The 26,332-nt window shown below is 39.2% G+C and overlaps 1 protein-coding gene across 1 annotated transcript in view; it reads right to left on the reverse strand.

Annotated features, from left to right (window-relative positions):
- Nucleotides 1-3,071: 3,071 nt before the first annotated feature.
- The window catches only part of LOC135255362 (protein unc-13 homolog A-like), a 36,148-nt gene continuing 12,887 nt past the window's right edge, over nt 3,072-26,332 (reverse strand). Inside the window, exons 10-12 of the mRNA XM_064336440.1 lie at nt 17,650-17,955; nt 8,756-8,816; nt 3,072-3,217 (exon numbers count right to left, since the gene is read on the reverse strand). Coding sequence (XP_064192510.1) covers nt 3,086-3,217; nt 8,756-8,816; nt 17,650-17,955 — 499 coding nt within the window. The 3' untranslated portion in view covers nt 3,072-3,085. The remainder of the gene's footprint in view (nt 3,218-8,755; nt 8,817-17,649; nt 17,956-26,332) is intronic.

Consider the following 26,332-nt stretch of genomic DNA (forward strand, 5'->3'; position numbering starts at 1 on the left):
AATTTAGAAAATACCAGACGAAAGAAGATATACATTTAGATGCTGATAACAGGGGAACCATTGCCAAAAGATTGATACAAAAAATCTAAAAGGGTTTGAGGACACAACACCACAACACAATCCAACATGGCGGACATTATGGATCCTTGAGGCAAATTTGTTTCTCATGAGAAGACAGTGCACAAACTCCTGTGTCTCTAGGACAAATGAGGGACGGGAATAGGGCTTGTGAAGGTCAAAATGTTGTCATGCGTGCTACAGCACCATTCGGTGTTCAATCTGCGCCAGTATTTTACATGTGACGGCCATTGCATTAGAGACAATCATTAGAGACAATTGAAAAGTGTTTCTTGAAAATAACAACATCCTAAGGGACAGCCAGCATAGTTTTCGCAAGGGAAAATTTGACTGAGGCTTTTCAATTCATAAAAGGGATTAACAAAGTGAACTACAAGATATTCTTTAGGTTGAGTTCTGTTAGTAGAACCAGGGGACATGAATGGAAATTAAAAAAAGGTTAATTTTTGCACAGATAGAATCTGAGTAGTCAATGTGTGGAATAGCCTACCGAGTCATGAAACCTTGGGAGTTTTCAAGACCAGACTGTGTTAGATACTAAATTAGATACTGACCAATACTGAATACTAATAGGTAATCAAAGCATTAGGCACATTTTAGTAAGGAAAATGACAAGCACTGTTGGGCTGAATGGCCTGTTGCTGTCATTATGTTATGTTACAGCAGGAGTTCTCAGTCTTATAAAAATCTCAATAATATTCTATCCGGTATGGGTGCAGGCTTTTTTTTTTTTTTGTTCCAACCAAGAGGTACACTAAATGTGCAAAATATGTAGACACCTGACATACAGCATCTCATCTAAACTTATGGGCATTAATATCGAGTTGGTCCACCCTTCTTGGAAGGCTTTATACTAGATGTTTGAGCATTGCTGCAGGGATTTGCTTCCATTCAGCTTGAAGAGCATTAATGAGGTTGAGCACTGTTTGGACAATTAGGCCTGCCTCGCACTTGGCTTTCCAATTGATCCCAGTGGTGTTGGATGGGGTTGGAGTCAGGGCTCTGTGCAGGCCAGTCAAGTTCTTCCACACCGTTCTTGACAAATTTCTATATGGACCTCACTGTGTGCCCAGGGGCACAGTCATGCTGAAATAGACAACTGCCTTCCTCAAACTTTTGGGGAAGCACAAAATCATCTAGAATGTGATTGTATGGTGTAGCATTAAGATTTGCCTTCACTGGAACTAAGGGGCCCAGCCCAAACCATGAAAAACAGTCACAGAACAAGGGGTGTCCAGATACATTTGGTCATATAGTGTAACACACCTGATTCTACTAATCAACTACTAGAGTCTAAAAACCTTGAGTAGTAAAATCAGGTATGCTACTGCTTGGTTAGAACAAAAGCCTGCACCCATATCCAGCCCTTTCTGGGTAAGATTGAGGACCCCTGATTTAAAGTATCCAAGAGTCCAGCCATCCAAACAAGCTTACTAAGGTTGGTGATTCTGGGCCATTCCTGCTCATATGATATATTATTTTGTGAGGCCCAAGTGTTCTTTACCAGAGTGTTCTTTCAGAGTGTACAATGCGTTATGCATCTTTACAGGAGTGTTCTGATACAAAAGGAGGGGTTTGCATACTTCTCCATCTGTACTGCACCCTGTTGAGAGCTTCCCTGAAGACACTCCAAAGAAGTACAATCAGCTTTCAAGTACCAGAAACCCCCGAGGAGAGCAGCAGCTTTTTTTAGACCACTTCTTGGGCCAAACATAATCAACATGCATGAGTTGGAGTCTTTCGACCAGGTACAGAAAGGCAATGTCTTCACTTTGTGATTTGCATCGATACTTGAATCTGTAGTTAATATCATTAATTACAGAGTAGCATTAAGGTTATAGCTGAAAATTTGCACTTAATTGCTATTCAGGTGGTTGGCAGTGGTCACCTCAGAAGACTGTGTGGTAGTTTTTCTTATTTTTATTTTTTATTCAATGCCTAATCTGAACTGACAGGAGAAATCAAATATTTATTCAAAGAAAGTGAATGGTTTCCTCCGATCTTCTGGGCAGAAGCTAAGGGTCAGAAATGAGAAACTGAGTCAGCCTGTGTGCAGTTAACATTTAGAGCTTTCTTACATTGACATGCTTGTTGTCAAGTTCCCACCAACACAAGAATCGTTGAATCCCTTCTGCTGCTCACTATATTTTTTATGCACATTATCTATTACCAGTAAGGTTTATGTGTATGTATAACTTTTTATCTTTTTGGATATGTTTCATGTATCAATTTATTATTAGGAGGCAAGCACCGAAGGTGTTGGATACTAGCAATTATGAGTTTTCCTCTTTGGTCAAAATAAATATAGTAATAACTGTTCAGAAAACATCTAAAATTCGAACATATTTAAAGATACAGGAAAATACACAAAAAACAACAAACAACGATTGCCTAGTCTCCGTTTCCAATAATTGTTTACCTATGGTTACTGATGGAAGCTATACTACTTGGTGGCACAGACCATTGTTATAAACTTTCTCTGCAAAGTTCTATTAAATGTAAAGGACCAGGGTTTGATTCAACTCATAGTGTACCTGTTCTAGGCTGTTACAGCTAAGGCATTAAACCATTAAAATTTAATTTAATTACCGCTAGAAATGTATTAATTAAAGGGCTTACTAGATCCTTCTTATTTCCGCTTTGTGCTTGGCACCCTTAATTGCTACTTGCAGCTACATTTTGATTGCTATTTTATTACTGTATTTATAATTTTAATGCTAGCAAGTCACTTTTTTGGGTAAAATGCTAGTCAGTCAATCAAGACAATTGGTATATTGTTACATAACAACTAATCTTGACAGTATATTCTGTGCTTCTATGTCACAACAGACATTAGGTTTCCTTAATTTAAGTATGGGTCCTGAACATGAAAGCTATATGACATATGTGATGACATATGATATATATGATATAAATATGCACATTCACTCTCCACTACGTTACCACTGCACATACAATATAACCACGAGCACTTTGACCTTTAGTTCTTTGCACGGCATTTTTATTTTTACGTAACTTCAACTTCATTCAAATCGGACTGACTGCAGTAGTGGTGGTGAACATAATGCCAAGGGACACATGGCCTTGTGCTGTCCTCATGCCTGTTTGGCATAGACATTCCTTCAGTCGGCCAGTAAGGCTGAAACAAACGCAAGCAGAAGCCTTGGATGTGAGTGGAGAGAAGCAGTTAGATGGCATTATCGGATTTGAAACCTGCACATGTATAGTCATTTTGATTATGACAATGCAGACAAAAATGAGTAAAAGATAAATCATCAGGATATATCTATATGTTGCCCTCGTGGCCTCTGTGTTTCCAACATTATTCACAAAAGCCACATCAATGCTTTTCATTTTAATAATTCTTTATGATCTGATATATTTATGAGGAGTGCGGATAAAGCTTCACTACTAGGGCCAGCTATAGAATGGAGGGCAGGAAATGGACCGTAATCCAGACACAAACAATACAGAGATCATTCATCCTCTGAATATGACACTTGCTGTAGTAGAAATCCCATTGCAAGGATCACCCCCAACTTCCTGTATGTATCGCTCACCTCTAAACACAACACACAAACGCCTCTCAGTTACAGGAACTGATCGAAGGGGGGATTAATAGCCTTTTAGGCAGCTGGATTTGGTTTCTCCTTCCGTTTATACTTCACACAGTTAGCTGTTCAACTTCATTTCTGGACAAAGTTTGAGTACCACAGTGTAAAGGGTAACACTTATTCAGGGAGATGTTGGTGAAAATTCAATTTCAATTGCGACAGAGAATAGTCTATTCTGTACGTTTCTCTCCTCATATGAAAACCAGTTTTTAAAGTGGAAACCCTATTAATTATGTGAGAACCAATGTGAGAACAAAGCAGTCAGCTGTGTAACCATTTAAATAAAAGTATCTCAGATATAAAATAATAGAAAAGTACAGTAGCATAGAACAATTCTGATCCCAGACAAATAATTACCAAAAGAGGGAAGAACCCATTTTAATACATTTTACTGGAAAACACTTCACAGAAATGTATGTTCCTCTTTCAAACTAAATGGAGGAGATAGAGCTTCCTACCTTTTGTAAATCAAACACATCATTTAAAAATGCCTGCAGTGAACATGTCGGACACGTGATAGACCAGAGCCATCTATGTTCCTCATGCACATATTCCATCAATATTTCGGCTTTATGCATTTGCGATGTATCACCCTCCTGTGGCTGCGGTGTCATTTGAAACACATGCAATGATCAAACTGTGTTAGTTCAGGCTGGTAAGCGCAATAATCTGATGAGCCAAAATGTAAGCCAAAAAAAAAAAACCCAAGAACAAAAAGAATATGGCCAATGAAACAAGAGTTGGACAGGGGACATTAGGAGACGTTTTGGATCAGTTAGACTGATTGCTGAATTAACATTTCCAGAGGACAGCCCTAATTGAATAAAGGACATTTTTGTCAATGTATCAATACTGCATTTAATTAAAAAGCAAACATTATGTCACCTGTCCCTGTAGATGTGGGGAAATTTAAAATGGTTCAATAGCATGTTTCTCAGTGGGATTCTTTTTGCTACATGACACAAAAAGAAGCAATGCCATTCATGCGTATGTACTGCACATAACTAATTTTTCAGTGTCTACTGATTGCAAAATGAATTCAAGTAAATTATGCAGGCTTTAACGGGTTAGTTCAGATGGTCTTCTAGCTTTCTGTGATGTGACAGCAATGAATTCTTTCAAATACTGTATACAATTAGCAATAGCACAAATACATTAAGCTGAATAGTTGCATTCTTTTAGGTTACGTTATGATTAGAGGCTGATGTGGCCCAGATCCTAATTGTTTAAGTACTGTCCTTTGTAGGGGCTATTATCCCTGCAGTTCAGACAACTGAAACAGAATCATAATATAAGCTGAACTACAACACAGAATCCCCAAAGAACAGAACAGATAGCAGTGTGGCTTATACACCAGTAAAGTTACGTGTTAGAGTTTTAGAGTTTTTACAGAGTACATTTGACCTTACAACACATTCTTTCTGCTTTCTCACCAGACCATCTGTCCCCATTAACATATCACCATTTCACTCTCATAGAGACCTGACAAGATAAGGCATTGTGATATAACACTTACCTCTTAACTTTAAGTGGTTCATCTCTAAGGTGTAAGGGCTGTATGAAATGGAATTGAACGGTTGGCATTTCCACGCAATTGATTAAAGTGTAAAGGATAACTAGGAGGTAGTTTTCAAATATTCCTCTTTTTTGTGCCTCTTGATAGACCATTGTTTCAACGGCACCTGCATACATTAGGCACACTGCAGGTTAAGTATGCTCCTTTGATGCACTTGCATGCGAGCCATGGTGGCTAATTTACACCCTACAGGACACACTGCTACAGGAGAATCAAAGATTTCTTTGAAATCTTCTTTGGGATTTCTTTTGTGAGGTTTGTGCTTTGCGGTTTTTTGTTAGGAGATTCTTCTTTGGGGCTGTGTGTGGTTTGTGTTCTGTAGTTTTTGTGAAGATCTTTTTGTTTTGTGAACTTTGTGTGTTCTTTTTTGTTTTAGTTTATAAATTGTGGGACGGAGTGTGGCACAGTGGGTAAGGAACTGGGTTTGTAACCGAAAGGTCGCCGGTTCGATTCCCGGGTAAGGACACTGCCGTTGTACCCTTGAGCAAGGTACTTAACCTGCATGCTTCAGTAAATCCAGCTGTATAAATGGGTACAATGTAAAATGCTATGTAAAAAGTTGTGTAAGTCGCTCTGGATAAGAGCGTCTGCTAAATGCCTGTAATGTAATGTAATGTAATGTAAATTATATAAATAAATGAAGCATTTTTGTAAATCTTGGGAGTGCTGGCTGTTGTGTAAGGGGATTGGCTGCTCATTTGTTGTGCTTGAACATGAATGCATATTGAATCGTGTACAAGTTTAGGAACAACATTTAAAGAACTTGCTGTTTGTGCTACAATATCTGGTTAATGTGACATTACTGGTCCAAATCAGTAGTTAAGACATTATTAGTACTCGACTTGTTAATTCTGAATTTTTATTTCATTTATTAATTTGTTTTCTTTAGCTAAAACAGCTTGTTTCCAGGGGGCATACTTAATTGCATGCCCTCCAAATGTACATTTGAAGTCATCCCACACAATGTGGGCGCTGGCTGAGCCAGTACTCTGTTGACAAAGTTCTATACAGAGTAGTTAATGGAATCGATAAAATTTGCATCATCGAATAAAGACTGATTACATTTCCAACAGTTTTCTCCCTTTTAGAAATTCTTCATGTCTAAGCGGCACTGTGACTGGATGATCCAAACATAAATATTCTGCAATTAATGATTTGGCTATCCTAGGACTGACTGAAAAGGAAGTGAGAAAATAGTCAATATGCCTAGTTGGTTCTTTCCTTTGCCATGCATATCATCATACTTGGATTGTTGAGTTATCAACTAAAAAGATATCAACTAAATATAAAGAGGCCATAATCTCCTTTACTGAGGTTAATTCCCGAGATAACCTATGGACATAATCTGGTCCATCTCAGTGTAAAACGTCCTACCATTAAGGGTCTGTACAAATGAGTCTGATAAATTCTCAAAAAAAGAATAGATCATCTGAATTAGGGGCACAGAGGTTAATAAGGAGTAAGCATAGGCCTTCTACCGTTATGTCCACTAATATCCATCTGTCACGCGGATCCTTTTAGTATGGATGTTGAATTGGATATTATTAAAGAGGATGATAGTTCTCTTTTATTACTAAATCAATGATTGTACAAAATAGGACCACACCAGTCATTCCATTTGTTTAATCTTTAATGGATGAATGAGTTTTATATACTGCATTTTATCTTAAGTAAATGTTTCCTTCTTTTTGTAATAATTTTTAGCACCATAACAGTTATAACTTGAAAAACTTACACAGGAGGAATGGCCAAATAAATCAAATAATATTTCATTATATTTCATAAATAAAATTGTTGTCAGCATTTGGCATTTAGTTATTCCATTATCTTTAAGAGGCAACGGTAACAGTGGGTTTTGAATTCCATAATCTACATTGCTATGTACACCACAGGTTGTACATTGATCCATATAGACAAGTCAGTGTCTTTATTTTTATAGTCTTGTGTTATTCTCAGGGAACCGAGGGATAGGAGTAGATAGATGCTGGGTTGAAACAAGATGACACCCTTCAACATCAACACATGGCCAACTGAGAGCTACAACCAGTGGTTAAAAGTCCAGGCTCAGAAAGTAAAAGTCCTGCCATGTGTTTCTTTCATCCATAAACTCCAACAGATTTCACTAATTAGTCCTACCTGCTGACTGAAGAATTGTACTAATTAGCAAATCCAGGAAATTGGAACAAAATGCAGGGGAGGACCTTTACTTTCTGAACCTAGACTTTCATACTCTGGCTACAACCATCCTGACATGCAGCTATATGGAGCCTTCTTCACAGCTATGCAAAACCTCAGCCACAGATAAACTCACTTACATCAAGAGTTATGGATATTCACCGAAAGATACACAATGACACACATCCTGCTATAGCAATTCTATGTTCAGTTCTATGTTCAAACATACAAGGGGCTTCATGTATTCAGAGTGAAATATAATCAAAGGCAACAGATATAAAACAAAGGCACAGACGTAAATAAGGCATTCACCTTGCTCTTCATAGGGAGCATCTACAGTGATTGTCAGAGATTCTGTGCACATGTCCATGTTTATGTACGATATACCTCTCTTAAACCTGGAATTCACCTCAGGCATACTGGATGGATAATTGTCTCAAATGACCATGGTAAATCATGGTTTGTACAGTAAACTGCCACCTGATGTTTGCACATTTGATGAATTGTGAGGAAAAACATGAGAACAAAAACCATTCATGCTAAAATCTGCTTTCTCAAAGACTTTCCGAATACGACCAGTGAACATTAGGTTTCACAGTATCATGGATGACCCACATTTTAATGTAATTTAAAACTTCTAGTGAGAAAACCTCAAAATAAATTAGCATAACCAAATTAAGAATATATATATATACATTCCATATTCCAATATATATATTTGAGTTTATCAAATTTGAAATTCAATAGTGTGAAAGGCACTTATCAATACTGCTACCAGGCCATACAGCAGGGGTCCTTAATCTTATTCAGAAAGAGTCTTTGTTAAAGACCTCGATTAGTAAAATCAGGTGTGTGACTGCTTAGTTGGAACAAAAGCCTGTACCCACACCGGCCCTTTCTGAATAAGATTGAGAACCCTGGCCATACAGTGACAGGAAACAGAGCCTGGTTAATGGAAAGCAGATGAGTCTTACATGGGATTTCAGAAAATCATTACAGAGCAGTGAACACAGAGCATCTACCACACATGGTCAATGGGATCTGGCTCCAACAAGGATAGTGATCATATGGTTTAAAATCAATATGAGCGGAAACTAATGTGGGATTTCAACCCCAAATGGGAAAGGGTGGGATGTCAATAAATAATGCATCAGGAAACTTGAGAGATGCCATTTTGTCCCTGTGTGACTATATTTGAGAATGCTATTATTACTTTCAATTATACTCTCTGTAATAATAAAATGTATAGTTATATTTAAAGATTGTTTTTTGCTTATTGGGGGTACTTGGGAAATATTGAAAATGTTCTTACTCTATGAAGAACTGTGGTCCATCTTCTTGGAATACTGTTTGCAAGGGTGACAGCATTCTCCCTGAAATGACAGAACATAATAGTTAATATTTTCACCTGTTCATAAAAAAGAAATGGATTCTCTAGCCACACATGAACGCTTATACATTTGCACATTATCATTGAGGAAATCCGTGAAAATTGCCAATTTACTTACAGTATACAATTTGATTATGTGAGCTCTCCATGAGTTAAATGCAGCCAGTGTACATTTAAATAATACATAAATAACACCTTCTGAGATTACATTGCAAAATGTAATTTCTGCAGTTGCTGAAACACAGTTTTGCCAATACAGCACTTCATCGAATTGTTCAACTAATACTGTCCACCAGCACAGTTCCTACCTACAATGAAACACTTGTCTAGAACTTTGGGGCACACAAAGTACTTTTACACCCCCGGCCCATTAGTATTTTCAAGTTTAAAAAAACACAAAAAACATTTCAGAGGAACAAGGCTTGGAACATCGTTCACCAATGTGTGTTAGGTACAAATTCCTCTACCAGCCAATAAGGTTAATCCTGTAAACATAACACAAGCAACGCTTCCAATGCTTGCTGCAATCTTAGGCTTACTGCCTTTGGCATTAATGAAGTCATGCTGTCTCCAACTGCCAATGATGGAAATAGTACATGACATAACACTACTCGCCCAGTGTTTGCACAACACACCCACTCATTCTGTCACGAAGAGAGAGAGCATTCTCCTAATCAACCAGAAGCAAAGGGCCAAACATAATTAACAGTTTTCTGAATTACATTCCCCTTATGTCTGTAGTGCTCACGATATGACCGCCGGATGCCAGAGCAAACAAATAACAATAAAAAATAAAAATAAAAAATAAAAAATAAAAAACTTGTGGAAATTGATTGGCTTAAACCACTTCAGCAGGGTGTGACGAGTGACACCATCTTCTCTTAAAGCTTCAATCTGACAGACAATCTAAGCTTCAATGTAAGCAATCGTAAAAAAAAAAGCTGTGAAATCATAACGTAGCAATAACAGTTTGGGTGTTTGCAATGCTGATCTAACACCTCCATGGCTCATTTCAGAAGAGCAGAAGTTTCTGCAGGGGATCCTGTGGTAAAAGGATGGTAAATGCAGTGAGGGGCATCTTGTGCGCAGACAGGGAGATCTCCTTTGAGCTCAGAGGCTGCATTCTCCTACCATTTTTTGGCAGGTAAAAAACAGATACTGGTGAATGCCATCCCTCCCCTATCAATCACACAGAGACATTTATCTTTCGACGTTCTTACAGTTCTTACTGAATGGCTTCGGTAGCGGAAAAAATGGTGCCAAAAAAAGTCAAGGCTGAGAAAAGATGTGGAGAAATAAATCGCAGGCTGTGTGAGAGGTCTGACAAAGCTTTTGTGGCTGTGACTTTCAGACGAAACACAGCTGTCGCCTTGTACAGCGAAAGGGTACAGAAAGTTATATCAAAAGCAAGGCATTCTGAGACTCCGCAAGCTAACACTTCACGCGGATGAAAGACGTCAGGAGCCCCTCTGTGCTATCCTCCAGACGAGAACACAGCATACTAAGAGGATCTCATAAAACAAGAATCCTTTCTGCTCTGAAAAAAGCCGAAATAGAGACTGCATACCGAGCGAGTATAAATCATGGGTGAACCAGAGGAAAGGTGGGAAACTACAGCGAGAACACCATTGCACTCAAGGAACAGTAGCAGGATTAAAATGACTAAAACTAGGAAGAACTGCTACATACCAGCAGTGTTTGAGACCATCACAAGTACCAACCATAAACTGAAATATTTAAGGTAAAAATAAAATTCATAGTTCACCTGTATGTTCACAAACATCTTTGTGTGTATGTGTGTTTTGTGTGGATGAGTGTATACTGTATGTGCTTGTGCACATTTTAGCATGTGCATGTCTTACCACGTATTAAAATGTCTGCTCTTGTGTTTTATGTGAGCATATGCGCGTGGCTTTGCACAGTTTCCGCTCCCTCTCGGAGAAATGAATTCAGTCGGAGCCAGGGTGTTTTGTCATGGCGCCATGACCGCGGGCCGCTGGGCGCCATTGGTATTCAGGAGATTGCGTAGCCAGGCTCCCGAGGGCCAGGGACACCTGGTCATGCCGTGGTGCACAGGTGGGTCTGGCAATGGGATTGACAGAGGCCTCCCCACGGGGCAGTGCAGAAAGGCTGCTTAACAAGTCCCACCTCCTCTCGCCTCATTTCTTCATCATAATTGAGCTCTTTCTACAGTAATGGATTCTTAACAGATGTATTCTAACAAATAAAGTATCCACACAGGAAGATTTAATGTAAAAAAAAAAACACTTGTTTATTGATGAGCAGGGTATGCTGCCTTTCTTTACATGTTTCTTTTTATTTTTACATTATATTCATTCTTTCATAGGATTTCTTCATTTTGAATATTGTTATTGTTATTTTGAAATTTCGCTGTTCTACTATCTAACATTCAGTGCAGTCAGTATCAGTTTAGTGCACTGCTGTCCCTACTGGTGTAACCAATCATTCTGTTCCAGAGGATGTACCCTGTGTTGTTCTGTTCTCTTGGCATTGGGCATGCAGCACGACCTGTGGTATCTAAAGTAATCCCTTTAGTCGAACAGTGCATTCCTCATTCTGGAAAAAACAGCACTCCATTTGCCACACTCTAGCTGGTACATATTTAAAAAGATGGGGTCAAAAAAGAGGTCATTTATATAGGATGGTCATTATTTTTAAGTTCACACAAAGAATAAGAAAACAGGAGGGGAATTGTCCCTGCTGTGTACAAACTAGGTCCTTCACAGCACACTACTGTGCAGTAGCATCCACATTCTTTGATGTGGTTTGGGATATACACATGACAGTATGTTATAACATAAACAGTGTTCTCACACTGCAACAAAAAACAGAAATCAACACAGACAAGTAAGAGAAGCCCAGCAATGGAGGTGCAAGCAAATTAATGGCTGCTCAGTTATGATGCCAGCAGCTTCTCAGCCAAGTAATGTCACTAAAGGAAAAAAAGTATCCTTCCATTGATCAGAGGAGCTGGTCTGACTGGATTCTCTATTTTATTTTCATTTCCATAATTTATGCAATGCATTTGTTGTACCGTATACAGTTCTATTTATAAACACGACAGAACATGCACCACAATAGAGGATTAGAAGAGTAGCCTGGATTTCTTGGGTAAATAGTTCCAGTTCAATTTATTACATACTGTTGACAGAGACCCAGGGTTCTTAAATGTTGGATCTGGCAGAGTAGATGTGAAAGTTGGCCTCTATGAGACTCAAAAGCTGGGCAGAGCTATTGCTTAGCTGGTCACAGTCCATAACAAAACAGTGCCTGTCAGGGAAAATTAACAGGATGGGGTTCCTGCTCATTTTCCACTGGTGTTCTAGGACAGCATGTCAATAGGAACCAGGATTTATTCTGCCCATTGTCTCAGTTTAGCAAGATAAATGTTCTATAATGTCTATGCTGGGATTACAAATCGAGCTGATATATCCTCTCTTCCCAAAGAAACACAAAGATCCAAAAGATGTATATGACATGCAAGATAGAATACCAGTCACCACTGGCAACCTATGACGTGGACTGAGAGAGAGAAATGATATTTTTATTCTTCTAATGCCAAAAAAAGCATAGACGCAGATGAAGATGATGAACGGCCTGACTGCTGGAGTATTCAACAAAAGGACACTTAAGGAGACCACAAAAGGATTCCGCATTCTCAGATAAAATTGTGGCATCACAATGAATCATTCCAGGGCCTGTGCATTTGGGGAATTTCCTTTCTGGAATTCCAACTTGAATTCTTATACCAAACAGAGTGCTAAATTCCTAGAGGCTTTGCTGGAGTGCAGTCGAAGGGCAGACTGAGCCAGAGCAGTGCACGGTACTACATTGACAGGGCATCTGTGTTTGTTAATGAGACTCCTGATGGAGTGAAGATGACAGGATCAACATAAGCAAAACTCCTCTGGAAAGAAAATAGGAAAGCCAAAAGCTAATTTATCATCATGTGTCTCCAGTTTTCACCCCAATAGGCAGTTTTTTTAAAATTATGTTTCTGTGGACTCATGTGTCTGTCTGTTGTAAGGTTGGTTGTCTTTGGCTAAGGAAATACGACACCATAATGGGAATACTTTAATATTGCTTTATCAAAGAGATTAATTTTAGACTTTTTCTGCCATATGGACTGTGCTACACAGAGAAAAACAGTGGCAGCTTTGAACAAGCTGAACAGGAACATCTGTTCCACCTGACATCATGTTCCTCACAGACAAGGGGCTCGGTACTGTAAGTAACTTTTGATTACAGAATGTCTCTACGCTTCTAAATTAGGTAATAATTTACTTAACACTGATAAAGAAAATGAATACAACCACTCCGGTGGGTCGAAGACCCCACAGAATTAAACTGACAGACTGGCAGCCCTGAAATAGCATAGACGACAAGATACAGAGAGTAAGAACTAAGACAAATGCCACAGAATTTAGTTTGACAGGAGAAGGAGCATGCACAGCTGACAGCTAAAGAGTCATTTCCTGCATCAAACATTATGCATTTTAAATTAGAACCAGCCAACACACAGCTATGATGTAAGAAACAACTAATTTCCCAGGGGGTGTTTCTTCCATCACACCACTGTGCTGAATTTATTGTCTTTTCAGTCAATGGCAGTAAATAATAGTTCAACTTGTTGAACTTGTTGAATTGAATTGATCTGGAAAGGATATGCTATCTCCCCAGCAAACCGAAACCCTTTAAACCTTTTAATTGGTACTTATTACATGCAAATTAAGATTTATTTCATTACCTGATGATTAAAGTTATTCCCAAACTTCACAAATGAATGTGCACTATTAATGAACAGAACACTGTACTAGGCATTTAAATGTACAGGACTATACAGGCAGACCTGGAAAAGCATCATGCAAGGTCATTTCATTCAAGGCGAATTCATGCATTTTAACGAGCCCTGATTGCATTCAGACAGTGTATCTTTTCTTCAGTAGTTAATGATGATGAAAGGACAGCCTCGGCCTCGCTGAGGAGAGGATTTACCGACATGCATTTCCAGAATGCCACAAACAACTGCTAATGCAACATCCGAGGGGGACGCATTCACGGTCAGGCCGTGTACAAGAGACAAAAATGTTCCTTAATTAAAGCACGGGGGACAGGGACTGGGGAACAAGACCTGTGCATTCTAGCTACATTCAAGGCTTTGTCACCCTCCCAGTTATTTTAATTTATTTTATTTAACTTTATTTTCCTTTCCAGATTAAAATCTCTTTTACAGGAAAGACCAGGCCAAGAAGGCAAACACATTTAGTTTTGGGCAACATAAAAGCATACAAAAAGAACAAGGACAAGTTAAATGTGCAAAAACAGAATCAGGTGCAAAAAGCAATCGAATTACAGCTAAAAGCATTTCCAACAGAATCTGTTTCCAACCTCTTTACAGCAGATTTCAGTTCACGGAGTGACCATGCTATGCAGTTTTTGTTCTGTCTGAAGGCTATTGCAGGCATTTCAGTGCCTGTGTTCATATTTTCTCTCTGAACAGGGTCTGCCTGGTCATACTGTTACAAACCAACCTACTTCCATGGCCACAAAAAAACAAGCGCTACTATCTGTGCACGAGTCTCCTTGTCAATACCGGATAAATGAGGGTTGATTTCTGATATCCGTTCTTCCCGCCCCTTGGGAAGACAGCTAAAGTAATCAGGCACCATTTCAAGCTCCACGGATCGAAGCTTAGACTCAGGTGTGGCTCAATCGAGCGACCTTCAAAACGTTCCAGCGTTCAACAGTCAGAATGAACCGTAGGTGAGGCCCGGTAAAACACAGCCGCCGTGAACGCGACGTGGATCTGCCTCGGTGTGCGAGTGAGTCCAAGGCATCCATGAGTGAAATATGAGCACTGACAGAGGCAGTAAATCAGCTTCATCAGCTTCTTATCACAAGCTTCCATAATGATGAGGGCCTCCCTTCATACTAAATGCGCCATAAATATCGAGGCAAAACCGAGGGAATGTGAGGGAATCGCATGAATCTAAAAACCGCATGCTGGCGCAACACAACGAAAAGGGCTGTCACTCAACAAGGCTGCCTATATCTGTGCAGTTGGCATGGTAATTTACCATTATCAACCTGACTAAAGTGCAATAAAAAAAGTGTGAACACACCGAGTGTGTCTTAACACTGATTGATTCCCCATCTGGTCTAGCTGCAAGCAGCCACACAAACATACAGATGAAAAGGAAGGATCAAATTATGTTGCCTAATGATGAACCTCTGAGCCAATCAGACAATGCAATGTAACTGGGGTCTGTATGTTGTAGGTAGCCTTGTTAAGTCTCATGTATCATCTGTGCAGCTCTGTTCTACATGGCCAGTTATCAGGATGGTTAACTGAATGCCTGAATCATGATTTCTTTTCTGTGTGTGTGTATTGTTTCTTTTTATTTACTAGACTTTATTTAAACATTTCCATTATTGTATATCAATTAAAAAACCCTAGGCAGATATGTGCGACAAGAAAAATGATGGACTTATTAGTATAATGAGCTAAATAAGAGATCTGTTTGACTATGGGGAGAACTATGAGGAAGGGCATGGAGGATGTGAAATTTGTTATGAACATAGTTGAGATATGATGGAATATAATTACAAGTGTTCAAAGTAAATAGGTCCCCTAACTAAAACTAGCTAGGAGAGCAATCCCTCAAAATGAGCCGCAAGCTTTAAATCTCAAACAGGACACTTGGGAAATTTCCACACTTCACACTGGTGGTTTCTATGGCAATTTGACTAGGTCAAAGAGAGTGAAAACAAAACACAGATGGTAAACCTTCAGTTATCCTTGGCCTACCAGGCCCTTTGCGATTACTGGGCTCACCACAGCTTTTTTCTTAATGGTGTTCCAAACAGTTGATTTTGAAGAGCCTAAGGTTTGGCATACGTCTGTGACAGTTTTTTTTCTTCTTCTTATTTCTCAGCCTCATATTGGCTTCACTGACTTCGATTAGTACAACTCTGGTCCTCAGGTTGACAAACACCAATAAGAGACAATCAAAAGGCTAGAATCAAGGCTACATACTTAAAGCCATCTTATACCTGCACTAAGTGAACACACCTGACTAATCAGAAGCACCTGTGAACTAATTTGTCCAAAACATTATGGTGCCCTGAAATGCAGGGACTGTGTAACCTGCTGTTATTTCTACATGCTGAAACTAAAACGTAAAAAAACACCCTTAAATAAAAACTGAGAATCTGTATATCGCTACATGTGAATCGTTTTATTACAAATCTACAATTGTGTAGTACAGAGCTAAATAAAAAAAAAAAATATTTGACCCAAACATGGAGCTCATAATTTGAGCTAATCTTATTAAATAGACCATTGCTGCCAACTAGTAATTCTGAAATAGACAAGGTATGCATTTAGCACGTCATAGCTCAAGTACTTAAGTCACCAGTTCTGAACTACCCTGCTTCCCCATGCTGTTTTTGTGAGTGTGCACATAATCATGAATCAATATGCTAAATGTGCCATGAGGAAAGTCCTTCTCTGCTCCTTATCAACCACTCACACATGCATGCAATTATTTTGTGTTCACTGGTACATTCCTCAAAAATGTACCTACAAAACGAGGGGATGTCTTTGGGTGCAGGGTTGTTTTAGTTTTTCCAGACAGAACCTGGAACAGAGAACAGAGATCCTCACGGATGGTTATTCAATTGATCGCTGAAACAAGTGTAAAGCGCTTACCGAGTAGTCACGCTGTGGTTTCTTAGATATTCATGCTTAAGTGCTTTTCAGAGATTTGAATTGCAGCATTCATTTCTATGTATTGCACTTCTTCACAGGCAAAACCAAAACATATTAAAACTCTGATTGGGTTTTCCTGCATCTATATGACCTGACACTGAAAATACTTTGCAGCAGGATAAGATCTCCTCTATTTCTCACTCCTGTGACTGTTAACCCAGGAGTCAGAGCAATCAGAAGAGCACCCAGTGCCTGTGAAAGACCTGACCACAGCCATAAGTGTTTTCAGCTTTGAAGCCACAAGAGAAAGTGGAGCTGAGTCATTTCTCCCAGGCAAACAAAGAAATCACCAGGCAGAATAAAACCCACACACTTTTCTCAAAAGGGTTTTTGAGCAATCTCTTTTTTTGAAAAAGAGTTTTCCCCTGAGTCTAACCAAGCAATACTCAGTGATCGCTTCTGGGCCTCTGGATCAAACCAGTCATGTCATGTCATCAGCAACACATAGGCATTTGCCATTTGGTCACAACTGTCCACAAGTCCTTTTTTTACCTCTGCAGGCTCTTTTAGATACTACTTAGCAAAATGTAACCTAGTCATACTGTGTTTGTGGCTAACTAGTGGTTTGTGTCTTGCAGTGTAGCCCGTGTAGTTCTGATTGTGAGTGAAGCCCTCCTGAATCCCTCCTACCTGCCTGACAAGAGTGATCATACAGCATTGAAATCATATTATTTTTGCTGTTGAATATCAACACATACACCTCCACAAATGTCCAACCCTAATGTTCCTAGTGTTTCAACGCACTGTGCGCGGCTTTCTTGTTTTAATCATCTCTTTTACCACAGCACCACTGATGATGTGATGATTAGGAGAGGCTGGATTTCATATCTGCCCGAGTGGAACAGTACAATACAGTACAAAATTGAATTATCATAATAAAACAGAGCTCTGGGCCACTAAGCCAGCTCTATGGGTGAGCTTACGCAGTACAGCTTTAATTCCCATGAAACATGGCTCTACTGTAAATTTGAGCCACATTACAATAAAGTGTACTAAAACCACATGCCACGGATTCATTACTCACACTTTGACCTGGCTTGGAGCCTCATGGCTGATGAAGTCAGCATCCTCCTCGCTTCTCTCCAGAGGTCTAGAGGTTGGGCTGGAGCCAGAGGAGGCAGGGCTGCAGCAGGTGGAGTCATCCCTCTGGCTGCAGGGCACAGTGGAGTCAGAAGGCCATGTGCTGTGGTCGCTGCTGCTGGATGGTGTCATAGTCTCCATGTTCAAGTCAGAGCCAGGCAGAACACTACTTTCACAGGCATCCGATAGCCCGGTATCATGTATCACCTGACTGCAGGCTGTGGTCAAACAGGCCCCGCTGTTCACTAAACTACAGACAGATAAAGAAAGAGAGACAGAAAGTGAGAGAGAATAAAAAATGGAAATTGTAAAATGGAGGGAACAGTTGAATCAATTTATTTATATAGAACGATTCATGCATAAGATGCAATACAAAGTGCTTAACATAAAATCAGCCTGAAGTGCAGGACATAAAAAACCAGTTGTATGTTAGAAGGACATAACAATAAAAGATGAATAAAATAAACAAGATAAACACAATAGAACGAAGGCCGATAAATAAATAAATACAATTACTGAAATAAATAAGATGATTACGTGAAACTAGCTCAACTAAAAGCCAAGCTAAAAAGGTTCATTTTCAGTTTCTCTTAAAAATGTCCACACATTTTCAATATGATGAACAAGATGATCAGCTGGCTTACTTTGTGACTCAGAACATGCAGCCAAACACAATACTGGTATTTTATGGAGAGGCAAAACCTCTTCATAGTTAGAAACATGTAAAGGAAGGTAGCAGGTGAGGGAGATGAACAAGAAGCACGATACTGTTTTTTCCTCTGCCAGTTGGCCCCTTATGGTGCACAGCTCAGTTCCTTTCCCTGTAAACACGATTCCAGTGATTCATGGCCTCCCTAACTACAGAGGAAAGGTGTCACTTCCAATGAGGGAAGTGTGCCTCAGGTAAGATGGGAAAAATAGTCCAAACACCACCTGAGAGGAAGGGAAACTAAATATCTGAAACAGTCCCTTTAAAACTGTCAGAAAGCTTTTTTAAAGAAGTATTTTACAGAGTAATAGCAAAACGAAGCAAGTCAAATGGCAGTATGTATCACACCTTTGCAACTAATGCGGAAATGTTTGGTGATTAAAATGTTGGGGGGATTAAAATGCTGTATGTAAGCGCCTTTTTTACTTTGTTGCACTCTTTTTGTTGCTTTCTTCCTATTTGCATTTATATTTGGAAACTGAATATTGCAGACTACTCCATTTCTAAAAATATCTTGACTATTAATATCCACATTTTTACACTGGCTGGTAGATAAGAAAATGCTTTGAATTATATTCTTCATTTATATATTCTTAATATAGCTGCTCCTCAAGATTCCATAATTATTACCTAAACATTCACCACGAGAAATAATATTTCTCAAATTTTTTATGGTTCATTCAGACCCAAATTAGACCATCCGAAGCTTCAAACTCAATGGGTCATTTAAAAATAGGAGGTTCATAAGAAAAAGCCTTGGTTAACAATAGCTTCAAGTCTTCCTCTGGAGTGATGATATCAGCCCTCCACAAGCACCCAGAATGATCTGTTTAAGGGCAGTGTTCCCATTGAGCACTCCACAAACGGCATGATTTTAGAGCAAAAATGATGAATCTGCTTCACCTCCAGGTCCATGACGAATACTGGCTTGTGGAAAGCCCATTTATGGTTATCATTTTAAAATGTTTTTCTGAAACGAATGAAAATTCAGTGAGTTTTTTTAAATGAGTTTTTAAAATTAAGTTCCACTGAACATATTTGAGTCCATGACCTTTATACATAAACTTTACTGCAGCTCCAGGAGAGAGCTGCACTGTTTAAAAGATCACCCATGACCACTATTGGACACACAGCAGGGGAAATTGTGATTTTCCTAAAGGTATGCAACAAATTTGTGCTGAAAAAGCAATAATCTGCAAATTGTGAATCCCATGGGTCTTCCGAAGACAACACGGCCAGTGTGAACCTTCAAGCCTCATTCCTGGCCCACTAGGCATTTGAGAGAGGTCAAAAAGCCTTTTGATCTTCTGCAGCCCCCCTGCCATCAGATTATGTAAACTCGGACTCTCCACCAGTGCACATAGGTAATGCTTACTGTAAGGTGCCAGCCACTTTAAAAGGTAATATCGATTATTCAGCCAGATTCAGGCGCTGTGAAGCTTAACGATTTGGAACAGAGACTTCAATACAGAGTAAACAAGAAATCTAAAAAAAGAAATTCAGTGCAGGAGAGCATACAGCACAATCCATCTTGAGAACCTCAGGACATTTGGTTCTTGAGTGATGTACTAGTCACACACCTCAGGCACTTGCTCGACATAAAAATGCAACAATATGTGTGTCCAACCAATGTATTTTGATAGAAGGGTTAAACAAAATCTTCAGTTTCAGGGTAACACAAAGTTTGGCATACACCTGAGTCAGTTCACTTGAGGTAACAACAGTGGGATATCTGAGTCAGCTATGCCATTCCGCTTGTGATCTCTCTTTGGCTATATCTTCAAAAGATCATCTGAATTACACACTAAACAGACCTCTCCGTTCTGCAACCTGTGGGCACCTGGCCCCTCCCCCACTGATTTCCTGTACTTCACGTAATGCATCCTGTTTGTTCTCACTGTGCTCAGGGTAGCAGATGCCCAACCCATCGTCCAACACAGAGTGAAGACATTTCACAGTGCACCATGGCTCCTCTAACCCTCTTAGCTATCCTCCGTTTGGGGATTCCTTTAAGGACAATAATGTTAGATGTATAGCTGAGTAAAGCTATACCTAAAGGTAAAGGTTAGTTGTGTAGTGGTATTTACTTTGTTTATAATACCAATGGCTGGATTGTTTGTTAGCTTTATGCTTATGTATTATATAGGGATAGATATTATATGCCCTCCTGGTGATATTGCACTTTTATATTCCTGAGACTAACAGTGATGTTCTCCACTTTTTTCAGTCACTCTGCCATAAGAACATCTGCTAAATGACTATAATACAATGTAATGCAATGAGGCATCACGCTACCCATAAATTTACATGTTAAATGATCATTAGCGCTTGAAACATTGTGTACCATTATATTTATGTTACATATTCTTTCTGTTGTTCTATATTCAATGTTAAAATAACAGGTATAATTATTATTGCTTGGTTGGCAAACTAAGAACACATGAAGCACTCTGAGCTTGTTATTTGGACATACTCTAAAAATATGAGACACCAACTTATGTACAGGTTGTTTTTCCAAATAAATAATGTTTGAACAATGTTTAATGCTTCAAAATTTAAGGGCATTTCAATGACCATTTTCCCATTTAAAGGCAAACTCTCCCAGCATTGTCCCTGAAAAAAAAATAGACACAGGAACAGTATTTAAATTCAGGGGACTTTCAAGATGTTTCAAGAGGGACAGTAAATAACATTCAGTGGGCGCAATACAGAACCCACCCACTCACCTCCAGTCAATCAGAACCGGATCTCTGGTGAGCATAGCCTTTTATGGAGTGAGCGTGCAAGTCCCACACAACCAAAATTGCTTAATTATTGCTGAGCAACTCTAAATGTGAGTCAGTCAATAAAGGGGGAGCTGGAATGAAAAACAGCACGCAAGGTGGATCCCTGGAGCCAGGGTTGAGACACACGATGGTTAAGTGAGGACTTGTGTGCTTGTGTGCTGTCAAACTGTACATGCTCTTTCTGCTCTCAAGAGAAATCCTTCTTGTCAGCTCTGTTTTTTCTGGTCTTTGACCACATGGCATATACTGCATGACTGTTTCTTTTCTTTTTTTTTTTATATGGACACAGCTATTTCACCATAAATATAAACTGTATGCCATCTTTTCATTCTTTATTAAAACCGATATCAAGGCTTGCATAGTGGTTCGAAAGTAAACTTCCAGCACAGTGAAAGTCAACACCCAACCCTCAGACAAGTTTTCAGAACTTTACGCTCTCCCGTACTGTTAGACCTGAAGAGGCTTAATTCACAGGAAGGATATGTCTTCTCTACTTTGTAAATGCACCTGAGGCAGACCCAGCCAAATCAAAACGTGGAATTCAGGCGAGATTATAAAATAATATTTCGATCACATTTGTCACATAGCTAATTAGGTTTAATAACATCCTTGTGGCTACAGTATTAGCAGGACTAAGCACATTAAAGATAATTGTCATTTTCCCAATAAATCAAGTAAAGTACAATCTGCTTTAATGCTCAGCAACTGAAAATGTCTCACATTTGCAGCAGAATAACCCATTTACTCTTTATCTTACAATATGTAATTCAAGCGCACCTGATTAAACAATTACAACAAAAGGGAGAAACAACAGTTAAAGTACCCAATATTGTTAAGTGCCACAATAAATTATAATTTCATTACTGCAACCCTGAAGATAAAATATAATAATCTTGTTAGTACTTAAATTATTTTTCTCTCTTACTCCCCTGACACCTGAATCCAGTGAATCTCGCTGTGCAGATGAAGGTCTTATGCAAATCCTTTTCTAAACCAGCAGGTCTTGTCATAATTATGACAGAATTTTAATCTAACTTTGCACTTGTTTGCATAATTTCATACCATACGACATACGAAGTGCAAAAACAAATGCAGGACACCAACAACACAGCAGGCACCTTTTCCCTCTCCACAAGATCTTTTTGAGGAGACAATGTAGCTATTTTAAAGGCTTCACCAAATCTTTCACAATAAAAAGTGACATGGTTAACTTTTGTTACATGTTTACAATGTACTACACATATTGCAGAGCAAGTGCCAGTATCAATTTTCTCCACACATCCCCCAATTCTAATCCAGTCCATACAATAAAAATTTTATGTGAATCTCCACAGCATGCATAGGTGATTTGCATTAGATATTAGTCATATCTTTTTATTGAGATGCTGATGTTTATTTAAATTACAATTGAAACCAAGTATTCTCATTCCATATTGTCCTCAAGTTACCACATAGCGCACAGCTTTACTCTTTACGGTGAATTTACCTGCCTAGATGCTAAGTGCTGCCTAATGAGTGTGTACTCATACCTGACATTGGATGGTAGTTTTGTGACTAGAGCTGAAAGAAACTAAATATTTCCCTTAAGAGGAATCAGTAGCTGCGAAAAGTGATTTAATGGGAGAGAAGTCAAGTCATGTTTATTTCTAAAGCACATTTAAAATGAGTATTGTCAACCAAGTGCTGTACAATTAATACATACATAGATGGGTAAAACAGAGGAGAAACTAATGATACACAATAATATAGCACAGTACTATAATAATATACAAAAATACAACAAAAACAACAACATTGACAAATATCGTGTAGAACTAAATGCAAGGAAATAAAGATGGGAAGTGAGCAGAAATTTAAAAGTGTCTATGGAGGGTGTAAATCTAATAAAGAGAGGCAGTCTGTTCCAGAGTCTCGGCGTGGCCACAGCAAAGGCCCCGTCACCCTTTAGCTCTAACCAAGACCAAGGAACAGAAAGAAGCAATTGGGTGGAGGACCTCAGTTAACTGGGTGTGGAACAGGGGTGAAGAAGATCAGAGATATCGGGAGGGGAATCAATTCTAAAACAAACAGGGCGCCAGTGCAGGGAAGCAAGAATAGGAGTGATGTGGTCTCTTTTCTTCATACCAGTTAAAAGCCTTGCAGCGGCAATTCGTACTAGCTACAGGTGGCGGAGGGATGTCTGGCTAAGACCAAGGTACAGGGAGTTACAATAGTCAAGGCAGGATTAGATGAATTGACTGAAGGCATGAATGACTATTTCCAGGTTATGAAATCAGAGGAAGGGCTTAGCTTTGGCTAAGGCTCTGAGTTGAAAGAAACTGGCTTGAACAACAGAATTAATTTGCCAATCAAATTTAGGGGCGGAATCAAAAATGACACTAATTTTTTTGCCATGGGATTTGGCAAGGTGGGATAGGGGCCTTAGGTCACAAGAGAAAAATCTAAGAGAGTGAGACGGGCCGATAAGGATTACCTCAGTCTTATTTTCATTTGACTGGAGAAAGTTTTCCACCATCCAGTCTTTGATGTCAGAAAGACAATCAGATGGGTTCTTAAAAGAACACTTGCCATAGGATTTCAATGGGAGGTACAGCTGAGTATCATCCAGATATCATCTGGTCTGCTTGTTATTAATGTGTTAACATCAGCCTGCCCAGGGACAACAGATGGAAATTAGCGATCTAGCTAAATCTGGCACATTTACATCATATAATAGTGATGTTGATTAATGTGTATTGTCCCTGTCAAAAAATAAATAAATAAATAAATAAATAAATAAATAAATAATAATAAAACCAAGGAGGAGCATGTATATGGAGAAACAAATAGGCCCTAAGATTGAACCATGGGGGACTCCACAGAGAAAGGGAGCAGAGGAGGACGAGAAGCTCTTGATTTTGACAGAGAAAGTTCTATACTTTAAGTAGGTAGTGATCAACAATAGGGCAGTGCTTTGAATGCCAACCAAATGCTTAATCTGTTTGATTAGGATATCATGGTGTCAAAAGCAGCGGTAAGTTTCAACAGAACTAAAAGTACAATCTCCAGAGTCAACTGTGAACAGAAAGTCATTTGACACTTTAAGAAGGATACTACAAAGGGTTCTGAAGCCAGACTGGAACTTTACAAAGATGTTATTTTGGTTTTAAAATCACACCAGTTGAGAAAGATGCTTTTTTCCAGGACTTTAGACAAAAAGGCAGATTGAGGCAGTTTGGAGGATTGTTGAGGCAAAAAAAGAGAGACAGGCTCAAAGACTGCAGTGTGCATAAGAGAGCTGGAAGCATAATGCGCAGTAGGGGAGAATTGCGATCTAATGCCATCAATCTTCACAATTAAGAAATTTTAAAAATCATCACAAATAGCACAGGAAACATCAGGGCTGACATTGACAGACATTATTAATTCCGTTAAACAAAACTTTAGGCCAATGACAATATTGAAGATAATATCAGACATATACTGTGCTCTCGCTGCTTTAACACATTTTGGGAACTTAACCAGTCTCTCAGAATATCACAGGACAATTGCAGCCTATTCTTTTTCCATTTGCACTCAGATTTTCTGCAATCCTCCCTAAGAGCTCAGTTACCATCATTTAGCCAGTGCTGAGCTTTTTTTTTAAGCCATCTGATTTTAAGAAGGGCTACAGAGGCAAGAATAGTTAAGCAAGAGGAATTAAATAAGTTACCCAACTCCTCTGTGCTCAAAGGAAAAGAAGGAGCCACATTAGTGCGGGTGCTGGGAGCAGCTATGTACCCATCTGGGAAATGCCTGGCAGATGAAGGGTTAATATAGCAAATTCAATGACCTGGAATGTGGGCCTCGGGAACTAAACAAGGCACACTGACATCACACAGACATCAAACATAACGGGTCTATGATGCTAGAGGCAAATATTGCAAATCACATTACAATAAAGGAGATCCAATGAGAACACACGATCAAGTGTGTGACCCTGCACATGCATAAGGCCATTAACTGACTGAACTGGTCAACCAGGTGTAAAAATTCTTTAACCAACGGGGCAACAGATATGATATTAAAATCACCAAAAATCAAAATTCTATAAGATATGGACATGACTGAAGACAAAATAATCAGAGAAATCCGAAATACTAGCTTGTTCAATTAGGAAGTCTGTACACAAGGAGACAAATCACCAGATATGATAGTTCCAGTTTAAACAGTCGCATTTCGAAACTACAGTACCAGCAGTCCTGAGGGAACTGAAAACAAGACCAGGTCAAAAACCTAGTATATGGCTGGACCTCTCCGGCCGACCAATGGTGTAACTTCATAACTCGGCCGACTAATGGTGAAACTTCATCTCTCAGTCACTCAGTCAGTCAGAGACATTCACGTTTGTAGGGCTGACCCCGCTGTTGCGGTCCAGCCAAAAATAGTCAGTAGGAGAAGGTTCAGAAAGTGGGCTCAAACATTGAACCAGCTCAAAGTCATAAAGAGAAAGTCCAAATCATGGGAAACAAAGAAATAATCATTCAGAATACATTTCAGAACATCAGAATTACAGAAAAACACACATTAACAACTTTATTATAATCAACGATTAGAAGAAGCTTAGCAAAAGGTAGGCACAGTTTATTTAGCTTTGTCTCTACAAAACAGTCACCTGGATTCTGCATGGTGGCCCACATTTGCTGAATAGCAGAATAAAGCAGGAGGATTAGACAGGAGTAAGGTAGAGTCTTCAGTCAAATTAATCCTGTCACTGTTTCAATACAGTGCTTCGACATACCGCCTTAAACATGCAATATTTCAATTATTAAATATGGAGCCTCTTCTAAGAATGAAAATACATTGTTAAGTTTTAGACATGCAGGCGGAATGTACTGATTCCAGCCTTCATGACAGCCTGCCTGCCTGTCTGCCTGAAAGAGCATATCTGCCCAGTAGAACTTAAGGGCAACCCCCAATCCCAATAGGGAAATAAGCTGAGAGAACCAGGGGAGGGGGCGGGGGAAAACAAAGTCATCAAACAGCAATCAATGGAGTGCTAAGGTAAATTTTAAGCTTGTGCCTGATAATTGTTTTTCAGGATGACAAATTGCTTACTGTGAGCACTGCACACAGAAAGGAGCGCCACACAGAACTGATAGTTTATACTGTGT

This window comes from Anguilla rostrata, chromosome 5, assembly GCF_018555375.3.
Source record: "Anguilla rostrata isolate EN2019 chromosome 5, ASM1855537v3, whole genome shotgun sequence".
Taxonomy (NCBI): Eukaryota; Metazoa; Chordata; class Actinopteri; order Anguilliformes; family Anguillidae; genus Anguilla; species Anguilla rostrata.